Genomic DNA, 19,331 nt, shown 5'->3' with positions numbered 1-19,331 from the left:
TGCTTGATATGCCTACCATTACAGTCATACCTCATGTTACGTCCGCTTCATATTACGTCCCGTGGCAACCCGGAAGTACCGGAAAGGGTTACTTCCAGGTTTCACTGCTCACGCATGCGCAGAAGCGCAAAATGGCGTCACGTGCATGCACAGAAGTGCCGAATTGCAACCCGCGCATGCGCAGACATGCCGCTGCGGGTTGCACTCCTTTCATGTTGCGAACGGGCCTCTGGAATGGATCCCGTTTGGAACCAGAGGTACCACTGTATTTTATTATTTATTAAATTTGTGTGCCGCCCTTCATCCGAAGACCGCAGGGCGGTTCACTACATAAAAATGCAAAATGAGAACGCAAAATACTCAATAAAAACAAGAGCAAAAACAAACCAATCACCCCCCGCCCACAAACACATTTAGAAGGACACAGAACGTTAATCGGCCAAAGGCCCGGTTGAAGAAGAACATTTTTGCTTGGCAGCTAAAGAGATGCAATGAAGGCACCAGGCGAGCAGCTCTGGGGAGAGCGTTCCACAAATGGGGAACCGCCCCAGAAAATGTCACTACCCTCCGGACCTCTTGCAGCAGACGCATATACAAAGGGCCTCTGATGATTGCAGGGTCCAGGTTGGTTCGTATGTAGAGAGGCAGTCCTTGAAGTATTATGGTCCAGAGCTGTTTAAGGCTTTATAGATCAAAAGCAGCACTTCGAATTGGGCCTGGAAACTAGTTAGCAGTCAGTGCGGCCGGGCCAAGATTGATGTAATATACTCAAACCACCTTGCCCCATTGAACAACCTGCCTCCTTCAAGCAGGCAGAGACCATCCTTTCTCCCAAGGAGGCATTCCTCACCTCCTTCGCCCAGCTACCTGTTCTGCTAGTTTTTTTTCAACCAAAAGGAACAAGGGTCCAGCACCTTGTCCACATCCTTAAGCCTAACTTAACTGAAACTTGTCCCACGTAACAGGACTAGACAGTGCTCTGGCCACCTCTTGAGATTCAGCTGCTGTAGCAGTGGAGTCAAGGTCCTGGGGGATGCAAGCAATTTTATCCTCAAAATGCTTTGCAAACAAGTCACAGCAAACACCCCCGGTTCTACCATCTCTTTTGGGCCAGACTTTATTGATGGCATTTATTTAGCTTATGCCTGGCACGAAGGAGCCGCCACCAATGGCAGGCCTCCATAGAGTTCTTTTGAAATTTGGGGAGGGGGTCTTGTAGCCCCCAACTCTTTGTGTCAGGGATGTTTTTATTTGGCTCAGGACCCCAATACCTCAAGGATCGCCTCTCCCTATTTGAACTGACCGAGAGCCTGCAATTGCCAGAGCAGCCGCAAACATCTGGAGGGCACCATTTTGGCAAAGGCCGGTCCACACTTTGCAAAAAGAAAAGCCATCTCCAACCAAACTCCTGACACGGATTCTCTCTGGAGGAATTGAGTTTTATCGTTAATAACCTGCCGCTAAAAGGGTAACATCTGTTTTGGGCAAACTGTAATGAGATTTAAACCCCAGGTGGAAGGAGAACTCTGCAGTAATAAATGGCGCTGTATGTCTAAATAGTTTTAATTTTTTCGCTGGCAGAGATGGCTGCGTGTTGTTGTTGCTTTTACCTCAAGGCCCACTTCGCCAGCTTTCTCCTCGCGCCCCCTTTTGTTGTTGTTGCTGCTGCTCCTTAATGATTGCCATTAATTTCCGGCGTGGCAGATGGAGTCTAAATCTAACCTAGTGGCATTTGAAATGAGAACCGTGGTGTGTCGAACGTATGCAAGAGGGTGCGCTGCTGTCTCGGAGCAAGTCTGCTCTGACAAAACCCTTTTAGCTTTCTGAGCGAGATTCCCCTTTGAGGTTTGCGCTTGCCTCTTCCTCTTTGGAAGCAACACTAACAACGCAAGCCCCATACGTGTCTGCTCACAAATATGAATCGAGGAGACATCCATTCCAGGTTGTGTTTTAATGGGGACTTACCGCACCGACACTTCTCAAAGCAATGCATGGAGCAGAAATGCAGGTCCCCTTTGAGATCTGTGGCGCAGTCGGCCAATCAAAAAATGGGCAGTTAGCAAAAAATGCACACTCACGTATGCAAATTAGTGAAAATAACATGCAATTAGGGGTAAATTTGAACTGCTGACCTCCTGATCGGCAAACCCAAGAAGCTCAGTGATTTAGACCACAGCGCCACTTGCATTCCACATTTGAATCTCCACAACAGAGTGAGCTCCTGTTGCTCTGTCCCAGCTCCTGCCAACCTAGCAGTTCAAGAGCACGCCAGTGCAAGTAGATAAATAGGTACCGCTCTGGCGGGAAGGTAAACAGTGTTTCCGTGCGCTCTGGTTTCCGTCACGGTGTTGCATTGCACCAGAAGCAGTTTAGTCCTGCTGGCCACATGACCCGGAAAGCTGACTGTGGACAAACGCCTGCTCCCTTGGCCTGAAAGTGAGATGAGCGCTGCAACCCCATACTCGCCTTTGACTGGACTTAACCATCCAGGGGTCCTTTACCTTTACCTTTACATAGGGGTAAAATGCTTGCCAAAATGTGTGTACTAAGCCAAGCTATGTAGAACAATACCTATTTGGGGAGCTATGTGCATGAAAATGCAGGTCAATTTTCTTATAGACAATTGCAAACATGTGGAAATAAGATGAACCAAATTAAGATTGGGAAAATGAGGAACGGAGCTAGACACTTCTAGCCGTCCCCACTTACAAGCCCCATTGAGTCCAACAGGGACTTCTCCCAGGTTAGTGATATGGAATTACAACCCAAAATGTCTTTGAGTTATGCACTGGTGTGGGGAAACTTAATGCTAAGCAACAATACCCCCATAGGTGCCAATTCCCTGGGGCCCTGGGTGCCCCAGCACCCACAAAATTCCCTAAGAAGGGACCAGAGACACCCACAAATGTTGGTGCCAGGGTCATGCACGCTGCATGGCACCAACGGCCCTGGGCACTCATGGTCATGGTGCCGAGTTGGCACTCCTGCCCCCCAATTGGTTGGCCCCACTTGTAGGCCATGAAAGCTGGGGACCATTTTCATTACTGGGTGCAGAATATTTTTGAGAGATGTTTACCAGAGCTCCCTTGTCACTCTGTTAGATTGGAGGCTGCCATCACCCCCAGAAATGCCACTGAGCAAGAAGTGTGTTTGGTTAAAATGTTTGCTGCAGGCGAGACCACCTTTATTTTGGTGGCAGCTGCCCGGTGTCAAGATGCATTTTGGGAGAAAGATGGTGGCTTCCAGCCAAAGAGACCTCTAGCAAGTTTCAACCCATTTGCACCTGAAATTCACAGCCCCCCCCCCCAGCTAAAATGCAAAAGAGAAGAGAACATTTTAACACAAACATGTTGAGGCTGAACTTCCAAAAGTTTAGACACAAGATCTACCCACCCTGGAAGAATGGCAGATGAAGGTGATAGAGTACATGGGATTGGCAGAAATGACTGGCAGAATCCGAGACCAGGGAGAAGAGGCGGTGGAAGAAGAATGGAAAAAATTTAAAGACTATCTACAGAAATACTGTAAAATTAATGAATGTTGAGGGGATGTTGGATTGAAAACAAGCGGTGTTGGTTAAAAGATTAACAAGAATATGTAAATATGGATTGATAATGGTGGAAAATATATATTTATTATAGGTTAAGATGTTGAGTAAGGATAAATGATAGAGGGTAAGGATTTGCTGAACTAAATATCTGAACTGGAATACAAAAAGGGAGGTGTGAGGAGGTCAAGAAACTAGTGAATGAAGTATAAGATATGAAAATACTAATCTTTTTTCTGTTTTGTTTTTTGGTGTTTTCTCTTCTTTTTTTATTCTGTTAACTGTTCTCTATTGTGTACCTATACGTTTTGTTTTGTATTTTCTCATTTTTGTAGGTTTTTTTTTTTTGGTTTTTGTATTCTATGTTTAAATTTTGAAGCTTTTGATTGTTTATGAAACTTTAATAAATATTACTTAAAAAAATAAAATGAACTTCCAAAAGTTTAGTCCGGTCCTCATCAAAGACAGTTATTCACATATGCCAGGCACAAGATTTTGTTATGTCTAACTGCTGGAATATGCAGAAAGAGCTCAAAACCGGCATGAGATCAAAGCTGAATGTGCGCCCTGTCTGGATGATGCTCTGCTCTGCTCTTATCTCTGCCCAACGAACCTACACTTGCAGGTGGGTGTTTGGGATGCTGCTCTGCAGTCGAGCGTAATTGGCTCACCCAGTTACTTGCAGTGCAAAGGTAGAGGAGCACGATTTCCCTCAGAGGAGGCTTTCCGGTGCTTCTCTGTGCGACCCACTGGACTGGACTTCCCCCCCTTCCACGCAGGGAGCTTAGTTGGAATATTTTCTCCCTCTGAAACCATAGGGGGCTGGCCTCGGTTGAAGAGAGATCATTCTGACTCCTAGCCACTCTAAATGAAAAACATCTCAAGTAGAAGAACAAATCGTGCCTCCAATTTAGGGCAGGGGGAACAACACCACCGCTGGGTCAAGGTGACCATGTGCAGAGGGAGGGGGCAGCAGGAATCCTGCACATTTCATGGCTGAGACAAAGAGGAAATTTTTGCAGGCTTGTTACAGAAGAGCTGAAACCGCCGCCCCCTTGCAAAAGGAGACGCAGTCCTAGAGTTCTGCCCCCCCCCCATATTCATGGAGGGGTCCTACAGGCTCTCTCTGTCCCCATTTTTGCCACATGTGGGTGCCCATTCCCATGTGGTTGTTGAGCTGCTAGCAGAGTTACTCTCTAGGATTCAGCTGTTTCCTCAGTATGTTGGCAGATCCACACCAGAGATTTAACCCCCATTTAAAGCATGTGACTTCCCCACAAGAATTTTGGGAACTATAGCTTGCTTAGGGTGCTGGGAATTGCAGCTCCATGAGGGGGAAGCTACCGTTCCCAAGTTTCTTTGGGGGGAGGGATGTGCATGGGTTTTCTTTGGATAGAAACCTCTTGTGCATGAAAAGCTTGTAACCTGCCATTAAACCTGCTGCACCCGATAAAGTCCATTTCCTGGTGGTGGCAATGCATCAACCCTACAGCAATAAAAATGGGGACATGCTTGGAGCACGCCTAATCTCACTGCTAAGATTGCTGTGCCTTTAAGCAGGGCATCCAGGTTGGCTGGAGGTCCCTCAGGAGAAGAGGGGAGGAGTGAGAAGGTTGGGGGGGGGAGAGAGAAATTCAATCCAGTTCATGTTTAAAAGGGAGACTCCCAAATTCTGAGTCAGTTTGCAGGCTGAAACACTGCTATCTTTTTAAATATGTAATGCAGTTTTCTTGCCAAGCAATGCGAAGAAAAACGCATAAACTGGGGGAAAGTGTACATAAAAAATCATATCATACAAGAATGCACTATATTCTCAGACTTCCCTGGGAAGCAGGATTGATTGTTAAACCACTCCAATGAATGCAGAATGGCAAGTCAAGCTTATGGAATATGCAGAAATGGCGAAATGGACAGAAAGAATTAGAGACAATGATAATGAAGAATTTAAAAAAGACTGGGAACCCTTTATGTTGTATTTACAGAAATACTGTAAAGATATGGACTCACAAGTAGGGTTTGAATAAACACAGGTAAGAAAATAAGATCAACTGTTAAGTAAGGACAACATGGAATGAAATTGACTGCAAGATGTAATCATGAAGGAAAATTTGGTATAAAACTGATAAGAAAATAAGAGTATTAAAGTATAAGATTATAAAAATAAGATAATAATTAAGCAGAAGTAGTAAATATTTGAAGAACCAGAAGGGGAAGTTAAGGGAAGTCAAGGGGAGGGTTTTTTTCTTTTTCTTTTATATGACAAATGTCATATTTTGTTGTTTGATTGAATATAAAATTGTAAAAATCCAATAAAATCTTCTTCTTTTTTGAAGAACTCTCAGGACCCTTAACAAACTCCAGCTGCCAGAATTCCATGGGGGAAGCCGTGACTGTTCAAAGTGTTCTCATGGTAATTTAACTGTATTGTGTGAATGGGACTGTAAAAAGGTAAAGAGACCCCTGACCATTAGGTCCAGTCGTGGCCGACTCTGGGGTTGCGGCGCTAATCTCGCTTTACTGGCCGAGAGAGCCGGCATACAGCTTCCGGATCATGTGGCCAGCATGACTAAGCCGCTTCTGGCGAACCAGAGCAGCGCACGGAAGTGCCATTTACCTTCCCACCAGAGTGGTACTTATTTATCTACTTGCACTTTGGCGTGCTTTTGAACTGCTAGGTTGGCAGGAGCAGGGACTGAGCAATGGGAGCTCACCCCGTCACAGGGATTCGAACCACCAACCTTCTGATCAGCATGCCCTAGGCTCTGTGGTTTAACCCACAGCGCCACCCGCGTCCCTTCTGAATGGGACTGTAGTTGCCCCTATATTGCAGAAGACCAACAAAAGTTTTGCTGGGATAGGAATGCCGCCTAATCCAGAAGCTCTGGGGAGTCTCCTAATGACTCTCAGCACCCTTAATGAACTACAGCTCCCAGAATAATTATTTTGGGTTGGAGGGGAAGCCGTGTCTGTTTAAAGTGTCACCATAAGAGCTTCAAATGTTTGGTGTGGGTGTGGCTGGTGTTTGGTGAAAGACAGGTGCCAAAAAGAACCACTCTGCGTTGTGCTGCAGGATGTTAACCACAGCAAAAAGGAGGCCTCTGCAGTTGCAGCACAACTCCCCATTCAGCTCCCCATTCAAGCCCTTGGCCTGTAGTGGAAAGCAGAACAACTCCTTGAGCCATTCATATCAGCATCTAAACAAAGAATCCCCAAGAGGGACACAAAAATTGATAGCATTTCACGAGGGGCAGGCTGCAAAAAAATCGGGACTGTCCCTGGTAAGTGGGGGGGGGGGGGAGATGAGATATGCAACAAACGTGAAACCTGCAACACAATGTTGCATCGCGGAGTGGTGGTGTTCACCATTCCAGACCCACTATTCCAATCTACTACCTAGTCAGCATTCAGTAGCCACTAAGCATGTTCCATCCTCTTCAGGCTGTTTCTCACATGCACACAAAATCACCCCACCCCACCCCAAACAACCACACCCCAGCCCAAGAGTCTGGTAACTTTGGGGTTTTCCCCAGGCCTGCATAGATGTCCCTCATATGTATGGGTGGTGCTGTTTTGGCTGTGCAAACATCAGCACTCACAGCCTTAACATAAGAGACAGAATTACGACTAGGCTAATACTGCAGGAAGATCGCTTTTCCCCAGCATAACCAAAAAGTAGAGAAGTCCTGTGAGAGATGAGAGCCAATGTCCATCTTGTCCTGCATTTTGTTCTCACAGTGGCTTGCCAGATTCCTCAAGGAAGCCTACAAGAGGGCAAGCGACCGCAATCTCCCTGGCATGCCCTCTTCGCTTTGAAACCAGGGCACTCTCAAGGGCCTTTTCAGAGAGAAAGAGATCATCCAGGCTCAGCGATCGCTGGGCAAAAACCTCCCTGCGTTCCCAACCCTTGCTAGCAGTCCCTTTTATAAACGGAGGACTCAAAGGCCATGTTGTGCTGTGGGCAGGCAGTTGCTTTGATCCAGCCTGATCTGGGGCTCTTTCCCCATGCGCAGCAACAGGAAAGGGGGGGGGGCAGGGGCTTTGGGGGAAGACCCAGGAGAGGAAAGAGGCACAGAGGTTTCCTCCATCTGCAGGGAGCAGGAAAACCCAGCGCAGGCGAGCTGATGGCCAGAGGAGGGAGAGGGAGGGAGAAAGGAAGAAAAAAAGGCAACATCTCAGGTGATGTAGATAATCACTTTTAATCTCCTGCTCAAAATAGCCCAAAGTCAAGTAAAGGAGGGATTACGGGGCTTAAGCCACTGGTATTGTCAGTGTGTAACAGACTTAGTCTTCCCCTGAAAGGAGGAGAGAAGCTGCAGCAGACTTGCTCTTAAGAAGGCCCCTTGGCCTCTGAGGTGAAGGCTGCCCTCCCACTTGCTGGAACCAGGGTGGTAAAACAACACATAATTTTGCCACATCTCCAAGTCTCCAGATTTGCCTGGCCTGCTCCACGCAGCAGAGGGAGGGCTTGGATCTCCTGGTGGGAGAGAATGTCTATACACACCCACACACCCACCCACACACCCACACACACACACGTGTGCAGCTTGCAAGTGTCAACCCAGGAGGAGCTGACTGCAGATTATTGCATAGAATCTTTTGGGGAGGGGGCGGGTCTGCCTTCCTTTCCTTTCCCAATTAACCTCCATCTCCAAGATTGAGTCATGCTTAAGGACATCACTGGGACCCAGATCCTGTGAGATCAATGGGGCCCTCCCCAGCCTCCCTCCCCCCGGCTATCAGGTTTGGGCCCTGAAATCTTGGGGTCTGGGATGCTCCTGACCTAGCAGTAGTAGTCCATCCGTCTAGTCCTGTCTATTTTGATTGACAGTGGCTGAGGTCTCATGCTTTCCTGGCAGGCTGCAGATTTGGTGGGCTACGACAGATCCCAGCAATGCCAGAGTCGGGGTGATGGGAGCTGGAGACCAGCCAAGTTTGGGAAATATAGCCTTGATCAAGAAAACGAACCTCATCCATATTCCACACTGAAGCATGCACAGGTACACGCATCTGCTGTAGTGAGCCTTCACCACCACAAGGGGCGCTGCTGATCCAGCTTTTTCTGCCTTATCGGATAAGGTTCAGGGGAACTGAATCTGATGAAAGGGGAAGCATCAATACACTACAGTTTTAAATGGGTTTCACTGTTATTCCCTCTCCCTAGGGAACCCTGGGAAATGCAGGTTTGACAAAAAGGTCGAAGATCGCTAAGAACTTCAATTCCCATGCTTCTTAGAGGAGAACCATCGGCTCTCCGGGTCTAGAACTACAACTCCCAGCAGCACCAGCAAGCATGGCCAATGGTCAGGGAAGGTGGGAGCTGTAGTTCATCCCCATCTGGAAGCCCAGAGGTCGTCCCCCCCCCCGATTTAAAGGAATCCTAACAGTACAACTGGAATAAAATACGATTTGTAGAGTAAATGTCCCCAGAGTAAGTCAAACATGTGAATGTTTTATTTCCTTTCCTTTTACTTTCTACGTAATGTTGCAGCATGGGTCGCTGCTGTTTAGGATTCCAGCCACGCCATTCCAGCCCCACCCCACTCCACTGGACAGTCCGCCAGCATTCTATGCCCACTGAGCATGTTCAGTCTTCCTTGACCTGTTTTGGCAGTTTTCTCAAGGTTTTTGTACTTCTGCAAACCTAGGGGTGGTTCGCCAAGCCTGCTGACACCCATCACTCTTTGTTCATGGATGGCACCATTCTGGCTGCGTAAGCAAAGGGGGGGGGGTAGTCCAAAACATCTGAGGGGGCACCAGCTTGGGCAAAGGGTGCCTTGCGGGGTTTAAAAGGAGGTGATTGGCAGGACTGTTTTGTACAGGGGCAAAGCAAATGTCCTCTTCACCACAGTGCCAGGAAGTTTGCTCATACCAAAAAATAATGGGGGAGATTTCCCCCTCTCTGTAAGATCCCTCCTACTCCTTATCTGTGTGAGTGGTGTTAAAGAGAGAGAGAGAGAGCGCGAGAGAGAGGGAGGGAGGGAGGGAGAGAGAGAGAGAGAGAGAGAGAGAGAGAGAGAGAGAGAGAGAGAGAGATTGGCATTAGACTGGGAAATGGAGCGCAAATGTTAACTTGCTGCCCACAGGCCACTGAGACGCCACCAGCTGGGAACATTTCTCGGCTCTGCAGGAGGAGGCTGGTGATTGATGCACCTCTAAAATTCAAGCCTGTTGCCTCAACCTTTCCTCGGAAGGCAAGGAACACTCAGCTGTGCAAATCCTTCTACTGGCAGACATGGTCACCTTCCCAGTTTTTTTTTGGCGGGGAAAGGAGAGGGGTCGCCTTGTCCTCCTTTGCCCCTGTGCCAAGCCGTGTCCCAGATGCATGGCACTGGCTTGTTCCAGTCACCTTCCCAGTAAAATTTGTCCTCTACTTATTTCAACCCCCTCCCCCCGCCCCCGGTTATGCTTTCTCGTTCCCCAGGTCCCATTGCTTTCGAAGGATAAGCAGATGCACCCCAGCTGATGCCAGGCAGAGAGCACTGACACTCGCTGCCAGTGTCAGTGACAAAGCTTCGTGGAAACTTGTGATGCGGTGAGTTTGGAGCTGGGGGAGTTTGGAATATGAACGTGGCATGCCCCCGCTTTAATATGAAACCAGCTCCGATCCTTCTGGATTTGGGCCTGGGCTCATATATCCTACATGATTGTGGTTTACAACATTAAAACAGAATATTAAAAACAGTGTAACACATCTTACAACCACAAGAATAAGGTGGGTCTTAAAAATATCCGTCTTGTGGATCAATGAAGGTTGCAGATGCACCTTTGTGGGTAGGGAGTTCCACAACTTAGGGGGTACAGTCATACCTCGGGTTACAGCTGCTTCAGGTTGCTTTTTTTGGGTTACGGACCGCCGAAACCTGGAAGTACCAGAACGGGTTACTTCCGGGTTTTGCCAGTCGTGCATGCGCAGAAGCGCCGAATTGCAACCTGCGCGTGTGCAGACACCTAGATGCGGGTTGCAAATGCTGCAGGTTGCGAACATGCATCCCTCACGGATCATGTTCGCAACCCGAGCATCCACTGTATTGGTGTTTGTTCCACCCTCCTGCTGCTTCCCAGTCCCCCCCCCCATCTCCCCAGAATTGCTCCCCTTATTCTAAACTTAAACGGTGGCAGGATAATGACAGCAAGGTCATTTGTCCCGCCATTTCTTGAGTTCCTAGGCTAACACTGGGCCATGCACACTGAGCACTGGTGAATGATGTTCTCCGGGGCTCCTGTGAGTCAGGAGCCCTGGAGAACGATGCTTCCCAAGACCCCTGCGCATGGGGCACTGGTGTTACAGCATTCCATGGCGTCACAGAATCCGAAGGGACGTGAGGCTTTGCTTCTACAGCTGGCCTTCAGGTGAGACTGGGAGAAGGGAGAGGTGGCCTCAGGGAGGTTCACAGAGAGTGGGAGCTGGAGGAAGTGGTTGTAATTTTGATGCACTGCTGATGACATCGCTCCTAATAGGATGTGGTTCCTAAACTTGGATCTGGCCTCAGGAAATAGACCACTCAGCTATCTTCCAACTTTGAAGCAAAACCTACTGGTTTTCTAAGCAGACATTTGAATCAAGTCCAGGGGAATACGCTCGCTGATAGTGAAAACCACACAAGCTTGGGCAGGAGCAGAACTGTACTATGAAATTCCAATGGGAAAGGTGAAACACAGGGATTTACGTGTGTAAAAATAAACATTAGATGTATGTCTACTGCATCAGGACAGTTTCGATCCTTGGAGGTTTTTAATCGGAGGTTGGATAGCCATCTGTCATGGCTCTTCTAGTTGAGATTCTTCCATTGCCAGGGGGTTGGATTAGATGACCCTCAGGTTCCCTTCCAACTGCAATGCTATGATTATTCTTAACTTGTACCGGTTCAGCAGATATGCACATATTTGCCTAGGCCTCTCTAGTCATGGGGACAGGCAAACAGCTTGGTAGGATGCTGAAATAATCAGAATGTAAGCAGCAGTCCTGCTAGATAGACCACACCAAGGTGTACCCTGCACACTGTCTTGCAGCAGAGGGCAGCCAGAGGGCAGTCCATATGCAGGATGCCCCACTCTTTGACCCTGGCACTCCGAGGTCTGCTACTTCTGCTGATGGGTGTTCCATTTTCCTCTCGCACATTGAGATTTGAGCACAGAGTGTTTGGGGAGCCTATTTTAAGACCTGCGTTTCTGCTCCATGCAAAACCACTGGTGCGAAATGTCCAAGATCCGCTGGAAGTCCATTTCCAAAGAGAGTGCTCTCCTCCTCCTCTTGCAGGGGGAAGGCTGACTCACTCTTTTTAGCAAGAACGACTTTTGTTTTAGAAGCTTTAACTCCTCACCTTGGTTCACAGATTCTCAATCACCAGCTGGGCGAAGGCCCTGCGCACTCCTGCTTTCTGTGAAAAGTAATTCATTTCAAGCTCAGGAACTGTTTCTTACTCAGCTCTTACACATGGTTTTTTTTGGGGGGGGGCGACGACACAAAATAGCAGGGCATCCCACCCAGCAGCGCAGCACCTGCCCGCTGCCATTCTGTATGGATGTGTAGTGCTTATAGCTTTTAATGGAATGTTTCCTGTGGGTATACATGTCAGCTGTTGCTCCTGCGTAAAAGCAGTAATGGATGGCTTCTAGACCGGTTGTCTGGCTTTAAGGGTTTTTTGTTTTTTTACTTTTAAAATGTGTGTGTGTGGGGGAGTTGTTTCTAATAGGCTATACCAGAGCACCACTTATTTTTTTAACACTTGGAAGGTTAAACAGTCCTTTCCGGAAGCCATTAACACCCGTTCCCTAAATTCCCAGCTAAAGCTTGAATGTTGACGTTTAATTTGGCCAATCCATTAGATCGGAGGGGAAGGGGGGGGGAGTTTTTCAGCCTGTCGTTCCCTATGAGACCCAGCCAGATCCATTATCCCAAGTTAGACCTTTTAGCTATCTACCTTTGGTATTGCCTGGTCCAAGGTGGGTCACAACAAGAGTGCTATCAGGCAGGAGATTAAGAAAAGCATCACCACATGCATGTTTGGGTTAAAAGGGGGCCCAGCGTCTGAAAAGGCTGAGGACTGCTGCTCAGTGTGTGAGTAGCTCATCGGGATTTCGTACAGAGGTCTTGGCCAGCCCTGCTTGGAGGATCAGTGCTGGAGATTGAACCTGGACCTCCGGCGTCCAAGTGAGGGCTCTGCCACTAACCTACACTCCTCTCCTGGTTCTGGGGTGGTGGTTCAGTTTCTGCCATAGCTCTCCGCCCCTCCCCATAAACACCGTAAGTATCAAAACTGGAATAAATTATGCAAACAGAGAGAGAGGGAGGGAGGGATGGAGGGAGAGAAGAATAATGATGCAAAAGAAAATAAATCACTGCCATCTGTATAATTTATGGAGGTTGCTGAATTTTAATGTTTTTAAAGCCCAGAGTATTCACAGCTCTGGAAGCAACGGCATGTTTCATGCATGACAGGGCTTCCCAAACTTTTCTCTACAGTGACCCACAAGTCCAAATTTACTCAATACAGTGACCCATTGATTTATTGCTTGTTTTGTAACCGTTACTTAGAATCATAGATTCATAGAGTGGCAGAGTTGGAAGGGACCCTGGGGGTCATCTAGTCCAGCCCCCTGCAATGCAGGAATTGCAACTAAAGAATCCCTGACAGATGACCATCTGAACTCTGTTTAGGAACCTGCAAGGCAGGAGAGTCTGCCACCTTCTGAGGTTGTCTGTTCCACTGTCAAAGAGCTCTTACCATCAGAAAGTTCTTCCTAATGCAGTGTTTCCCAACCTTTTTTGGGCAAAGGCACACTTGTTTGATGAAAAAAATCTCGAGGCACACCACCATTACAGCCCCGTGACGTCAGCGCGCAGCGTCACGCCGGGAGGGACTCACGAAAGTGTAAGTTTCAATTTTTTTCCCTCCCCCTTGCCGGGGAACCTCCAAGCTTTGGGGGTGGGGGGGAGGAGGCAGCAAAGCGAGGCAGGAAGGAGAGCGGGGCTTGGCTGGGTGAGCTTTGGCAGGGAATGAGAGCCGCGAGGCGGGCGCTGCGGATGGAGGTGCTGCCCGCCGAGCTCGCAGGCAGCCAGGCAGGCAGACGGCGAGAGCCCCGTGCTGGGCGGCCTCTCCTCGCCGCTGCCGCCCCGCCTCTCGCCGCCCGACTCGCCCGCCTCCCTCCAGGCAACATCTCGCGGCACACCAGGCAACATCTCGCGGCACACTAGTGTGCCACGGAACAGTGGTTGGGAAACACTGTCCTAATGTTTCGTCAAAATTGCCTGCCTTATAATTTGAATCCATTGGTTCGGATCCTTCCCTCTGGAGCAGCAGAAAACAAGCTTGCTCCATCTTCCCACGTGACAGCCCTCGAGATATTTGAAGGCGGCTATCATATCTTCTCAGTTTCTCCTTTTCCAGGCTAAACATAGCCAGCTCCTTCAACCGTTCCCCATAAGGCTTGGTTTCCAGACCCTTGATCATCTTGGTTGCCCTCCTCCATACATGTTCCAGCTTGTCAATATCCTTCTTAAACGGTGATGCCTAGAACTGGACACAGTACTCCAGGTGTGGTCTGACCAAGGCAGAATACAGTGGATGCTCAGGTTGTGAACGTGATCCGTGTGGGATGCACGTTCGCAACCCGCAGCGGCGTATCTGCGCACACGTGGGTTGCGATTTGGTGCTTCTGCACATGCGCAACCGCCGAAACCCGGAAGTAACCTGTTCTGGTACTTCTGGGTTTCGGCAGTCCGCAACCCAAAAAAACACAGCCTGAAGCATCTGTAACCCAAGGTATGACTGTACTATGATCTGGACCAGGGGTCAGCAACATTTTTCAGCTGTGGGCCGGCCACCGTCCCTCAGACTATGTGGGTGGGCTGGAGTATATTTTGGGAAAAAATAATGAATGAATTCCTATGCCCCACAAATAACCCAGAGATGCATTTTAAATAAAAGGACATGTTCTACTCATGTAAAAACACACTGATTCCTGGACCGTCCACGGGCCGGACTGAGAAGGCAATTGGGCCGCATCTGGCCCCCAGGCCTCAGGTTGCCTACCCCTGATCTGGACTTCTTTTGATGCTGCCTAGAACAGCATTAGATTTTTCCCCCTTTCCATTTTTTTGCTGCTGTATCACATTGCTGACACATGTTAATCTTGTGGTCCACTAAGACCCAGAGATCTGTTTTGCACGCAGTGCTGTCAAGCCAGGTGTCCTCCGTTCTGTATAATGAGGGTCATGCAAGCAAAACTGACTTTACATCCCTATTATTGCAAAATTATTGTTATTATTTTACACAAAATTGTAGATTTTGTTGAAATATTTGTAGCATTTACAAAGTTATAGTTACCTGCAGCCCCTCCAACAATTCTGTGATAAGGTTGCGATGTCGTGTGGACAATTCGCACTGGTGTGCGGTGCTTTTTGTGTAGGAGTTTCGTAGAAAACTCCCTCACTTGAAGCAAGAAATCTTGGGGAAAGACTCCCATTGCCTCCAGTGGAATACCTTTTTTGGAGTTCCATTGCTGCGCTGGGGGGCGGTCATCACAGCTGGAGAGTGACCCCTTCGTTTCCACTGTGCTGCCCCACTGCACAGCAATTAGGCTTGAAAGAAGCCTCTCATTGGTTCTAATTGCTGCGGATGGGGGTTGGTTCTGATCTTCATGGAGACAGCAGGTGGAGGAGGCAGTATTAACCTTCGCCTCTCTGTGATCTTCACTCCCCCTCTAGCAATTAGACTCACAAAAGGCTCCAGTGCTGTTTAATTGCTGCAGTTTCTGCATGTGTGTGTCTGAGAGAGGGGGAATGCGTGTGTTCTGTGTGCAAATGGATGTACAGTGGTACCTTGGTTCTCAAACTTAATCCGTTCTGGAAGTCCTTTCCAAAACCAAAGCGTTCCAAAAGCAAGGCGCACTTCCCCATAGAAAGTAATGCAAAACGGATGAATCCGTTCTAGACTTTTAAAAACAACCCCTAAAACAGCAATTTAACATGAATTTTACTATCTAATGAGACGATTGATCCATAAAATGAAAGGAGTAATCAATGTACTGTACCATAAAATAAATAAAACAGTATTGTAGATGATAAAAATTTAAATTAAAAAAAATTCTTACCTGCACTGATGATAGTCATTGTTTGGATGGGGGGCTTTTATCCATTTCCACAGTCACACAGTCAAACAATCAGTAACTGAACTGGGTTCCACATAGTCACAGAAACAAATTAACCGAAAAAGCCTCAAAAACAAAAACGCAAAATAAATAGCAAAAACAAAAGCGCCAAACTTAAGTCCGTTTGACTCCCGAAATGTTTGAAAACCAAGGTGCAGCTTCTGATTGGTGCAGGCGCCCTGGAAACAATAGCCGACAGTCACATTGGACATTTGGCTTCCAAAAAAACATTCAAAAACCAGAACATTTACTTCCGGGTTTATGGCGTTTGAGAACCAAGGCGTTTGAGAACCAAGGTACCACTGTATTGGGACGTGAAAGGCTCTGAATGAAGGCATGTGGATGAGCAAGAATATGAGCCCCCTCCTCCAGAAGGCCAGGAAATGTGTCCCACTGAAAAAAGATTCCCCAGCCCTCCTATAGATCTCTTCTGTTTGCAGGATTTACTGTTGCAGAAGCACCTCCTTCATTGCAATGATCTCTTTAGAATTGCCCATCTGTCAAGTTCTTCTCCTTAATCAAGGAACAGCAGGCAGAGGCGTCATAAGGTTTTTGCAGCTGGTGCTCCGAAGTTGAGCCACGTGTGATTTCAAGACCAGTGTGGCCAGCAGTTAGAGCAGGCATAGCCAACGTAATGCCCTCCAGACACTGATGAACTACAACTCCCATCATCCTGGATCACTGAGCATTCTGACAGGGGCTGAAACGGGTCGGGAGTCCAACAGCGGAGAGCTCCAAGAAGGCCAATCCTGAGTTAACGTGTTGGGCCAGAACTTGGGAGACCAGGGCTTTACTCTCCACTCAGCCCTAAACATAAGAAGAGCCTGGTGGATCAGGCCCATCTAGTCCAGCATTCTGTTCCCACAGTGGCCAACCAGATGGGAAACCAGCAAACAGGACTTGAACATAAGAGAACCTTGCTCTCCCTTGGTTTCCACCAACTGGTATTCAAAAGCATCGCTGCCTCCAGCCATGGAGGTAGAGCAATATTCATTGTGGCCATTATAAAGCCCATGGGGTGACCTTGGGCCAGAATTTAGTGGATCTGCTCACCAAGCGGGAACAAAAGCAAAACGAATCTGCCTTGTTCAGAATGCAGGAGCCATACAGCTAAGATGAAGGAATAGCTGTAACATAAGACTTCTAGAGAAGGTCTAAGGGCTCTCAGAGGTCACCCAAGGAGGAGAACTCTGCCCTGTCTTCCAGGAATGTCAATCTTCTGCAAGAGGAAAGCAGAATTTAATGGGAAGAGCAAGTGCTGTTTAGTTTTGAGATACTCTGGCTCCACGGACAGCTCTTTGTTCTCTGAAACCATAACATCACTGGCTCGGGGTATTTTTTTTTTTTTAATTCAACCCTCTCCCCCCCCCCCCCGAATTTGAGCCTGGTGGGTCCTGACAGCTCATCAGTCTTCTGAACTTTGGAAAGAACAATGATTTAATGGCTGGAAGCTAAAGTTAGACACAGCCAGCCTTGAAATCAGGCGCAACCGCATCATGGCGGAGGTAATTAAAATGTTGAAACTCTTTGAAAGCAGAGGCGGGCGGCTCGCTGATAGGTTGACACCTCCAAGTCAGGATCAATCATTCTTTGAGTTGATTGGCTTTGGGATAAATCCAGTGGATTGTCGGCACTGAGGAGCTGCTCAAGTAATCCTCTTCTAAAAATTCAGCGAGACAAAAGCCCACTTGGGAGGCCAGTGGAAAGAGCATTGAGCAGATATTATGTAATAATATTTGTCTGGAGACGTGCAGATCATTTCTGAGAAATGCCCTTGATCTTTTCGAGGGAAAGTACTTATTCACACAGTGAATAGTTAAACTATGGAACTCATTCCCCCAGGAGGCAGTGATGGCCGCCAAGTTGGATGGCTTTAAAATAGGATTGGACAACTTCGTAGAGAAGGAGAAGGCGATTGATGGCTACCAGCTCTGCTTCCATAGTTGGAGGAAGCAATGCTGCTGAATATCAGTTGCTGAAAGCCCAAGGAGGGGAGAGTTGCTTTTGGGCTCATGTTTCCCACAGTCCTCTCTGGTTGACCACTGTGGGAACAGGATGCTAGGCTAGGTGGGCCATTGGCCTGATCCTGCAGCCTCTTAGGTCCTTATGGTCTGAAGGCAAATGAGACTAAGCTGGCTGAATACCTGGAAGGCTGACTGGGAACCAATCACCGGGATGTTGCCTTGGGCTCTGTTAATGGAATGGGCTCTGAAATGGTATAGCATCTAGATCAAGGGAAGTAATAGAGCCACTGTATTCTGCTCTGGTCAGACCTCACCTGGAGTACTGTGTCCAGTTCTGGGCACCACAGTTCAAGAAGGACACTGACAAACTGGAACGTGTCCAGAGGAGGGCAACCAAAATGGTCAAAGGCCTGGAAACGATGCCTTATGAGGAACGGCTAAGGGAGCTGGGCATGTTTAGCCTGGAGAAGAGGAGGTTAAGGGGTGATATGATAGCCATGTTCAAATATATAAAAGGATGTCACATAGAGGAGGGAGAAAGGTTCTTTTCTGCTGCTCCAGAGAAGCGGACACGGAGCAATGGAGCCAAACTACAAGAAAGAAGATTCCACCTAAACATTAGGAAGAACTTCCTGACAGTAAGAGCTGTTCGACAGTGGAATTTGCTGCCAAGGAGTGTGGTGGAGTCTCCTCCTTTGGAGGTCTTTAAGCAGAGGCTTGACAACCCTATGTCAGGAGTGCTCTGATGGTGTTTCCTGCTTGGCAGGGGGTTGGACTCGATGGCCCTTGTGGTCTCTTCCAACTCTATGATTCTATGATTCTAAGAAAGGCAGGATAGAAATGTAAGAAGACGAATACATTAGAGCCAGTGAGGTGCAGTGGTTAGAATGCTGGACTTGGACCTTGGAGACTGGGATCTGAATCGTCACTTGGCCATGAAGCTCTGGGAGTGACTTTGGGGCAGCCATTGCCGCTCAGCCTAACCTACCTCGCAGGATTGTTGTGGGCATTAAATGAGGAAGGGGAGAACACCACCTAGAACTCACTGGAGAAAAAGGTGGGATATAAGTGCAATAAATAAAAATAAAATATCCAACCTCCTATTTCATTTGAGCCAAAATCTAGTGATGCCAACATTAGAATCATTAGCTTATGTTTGGGGAAATTTCCATATCCCTTGAAATTTCCGAGATGTCTAAATCAATGACAAATGCCCCAAATATGCTTTAAATTCAAGTTGGCCCTGCTGAGATTCCCCCTTCTCTGGTCTGTCACTAAGGTAGATTAGGATGGTAGGGATCAGGGCCTTTTTGGTGGCGGCTCCAGGGTTGTGGGATTTCTTCCCACAATTAGTCCACGTGGGCCTTTCTCTTGTGGCCTTTCAGTGGTCAGAAAGCCCTTAGGTTCTACCAAGATTTGTACTGATTTCCCAGCTGGCCCTTCCACATATTAGGGAAGGGCCATAACTTCTACTGAGCACTTATTTGGCATGCAAAAGGTCCCCAGTTCAGTATCCACCATCTCCAGATAGGACTGGGAGTGCTGAAGCGGTGGGGAGCTGCTGCCCGTCAGTATTGACAATACTGAGCTGTATGGCTCAATAGTCTCCCCTGGTATAAGTCAACTATATATGCTCCTAAATACACCTACCCAATGCTGCTTTATGGCAT

At 47.9% G+C, this 19,331-nt stretch overlaps 2 protein-coding genes across 8 annotated transcripts in view; one reads left to right on the top strand and one right to left on the bottom strand.

Annotated features, from left to right (window-relative positions):
• Nucleotides 1–10,238, top strand: part of LOC308573093 (uncharacterized protein) — a 57,179-nt gene extending 46,941 nt beyond the window's left edge. Inside the window, exons 8-10 of the mRNA XM_081169806.1 lie at nt 5,881–5,957; nt 8,404–8,544; nt 9,969–10,238. Coding sequence (XP_081025932.1) covers nt 5,881–5,957; nt 8,404–8,544; nt 9,969–10,010 — 260 coding nt within the window. The 3' untranslated portion in view covers nt 10,011–10,238. The remainder of the gene's footprint in view (nt 1–5,880; nt 5,958–8,403; nt 8,545–9,968) is intronic.
• ELFN1 (extracellular leucine rich repeat and fibronectin type III domain containing 1) overlaps nt 1–19,331 on the bottom strand; it is a 262,151-nt gene that overhangs the window by 7,358 nt on the left and 235,462 nt on the right. The window contains exon 1 of one of the 7 annotated variants that reach the window (XM_081169483.1): nt 9,417–9,434. The exons of the other annotated variants lie outside the window; for them this stretch is intronic. The gene's annotated coding sequence lies outside the window, so the exon portion shown is untranslated. Of the gene's footprint in view, nt 1–9,416; nt 9,435–19,331 lie in introns of those variants that run through there. 7 annotated transcript variants of the gene reach the window in all.

This window comes from Podarcis bocagei (genome assembly GCF_964188305.1).
Source record: "Podarcis bocagei genome assembly, chromosome: 14".
Classification (NCBI taxonomy): Eukaryota; Metazoa; Chordata; class Lepidosauria; order Squamata; family Lacertidae; genus Podarcis; species Podarcis bocagei.
This window is presented reverse-complemented; position numbering and strand designations above follow the sequence as displayed.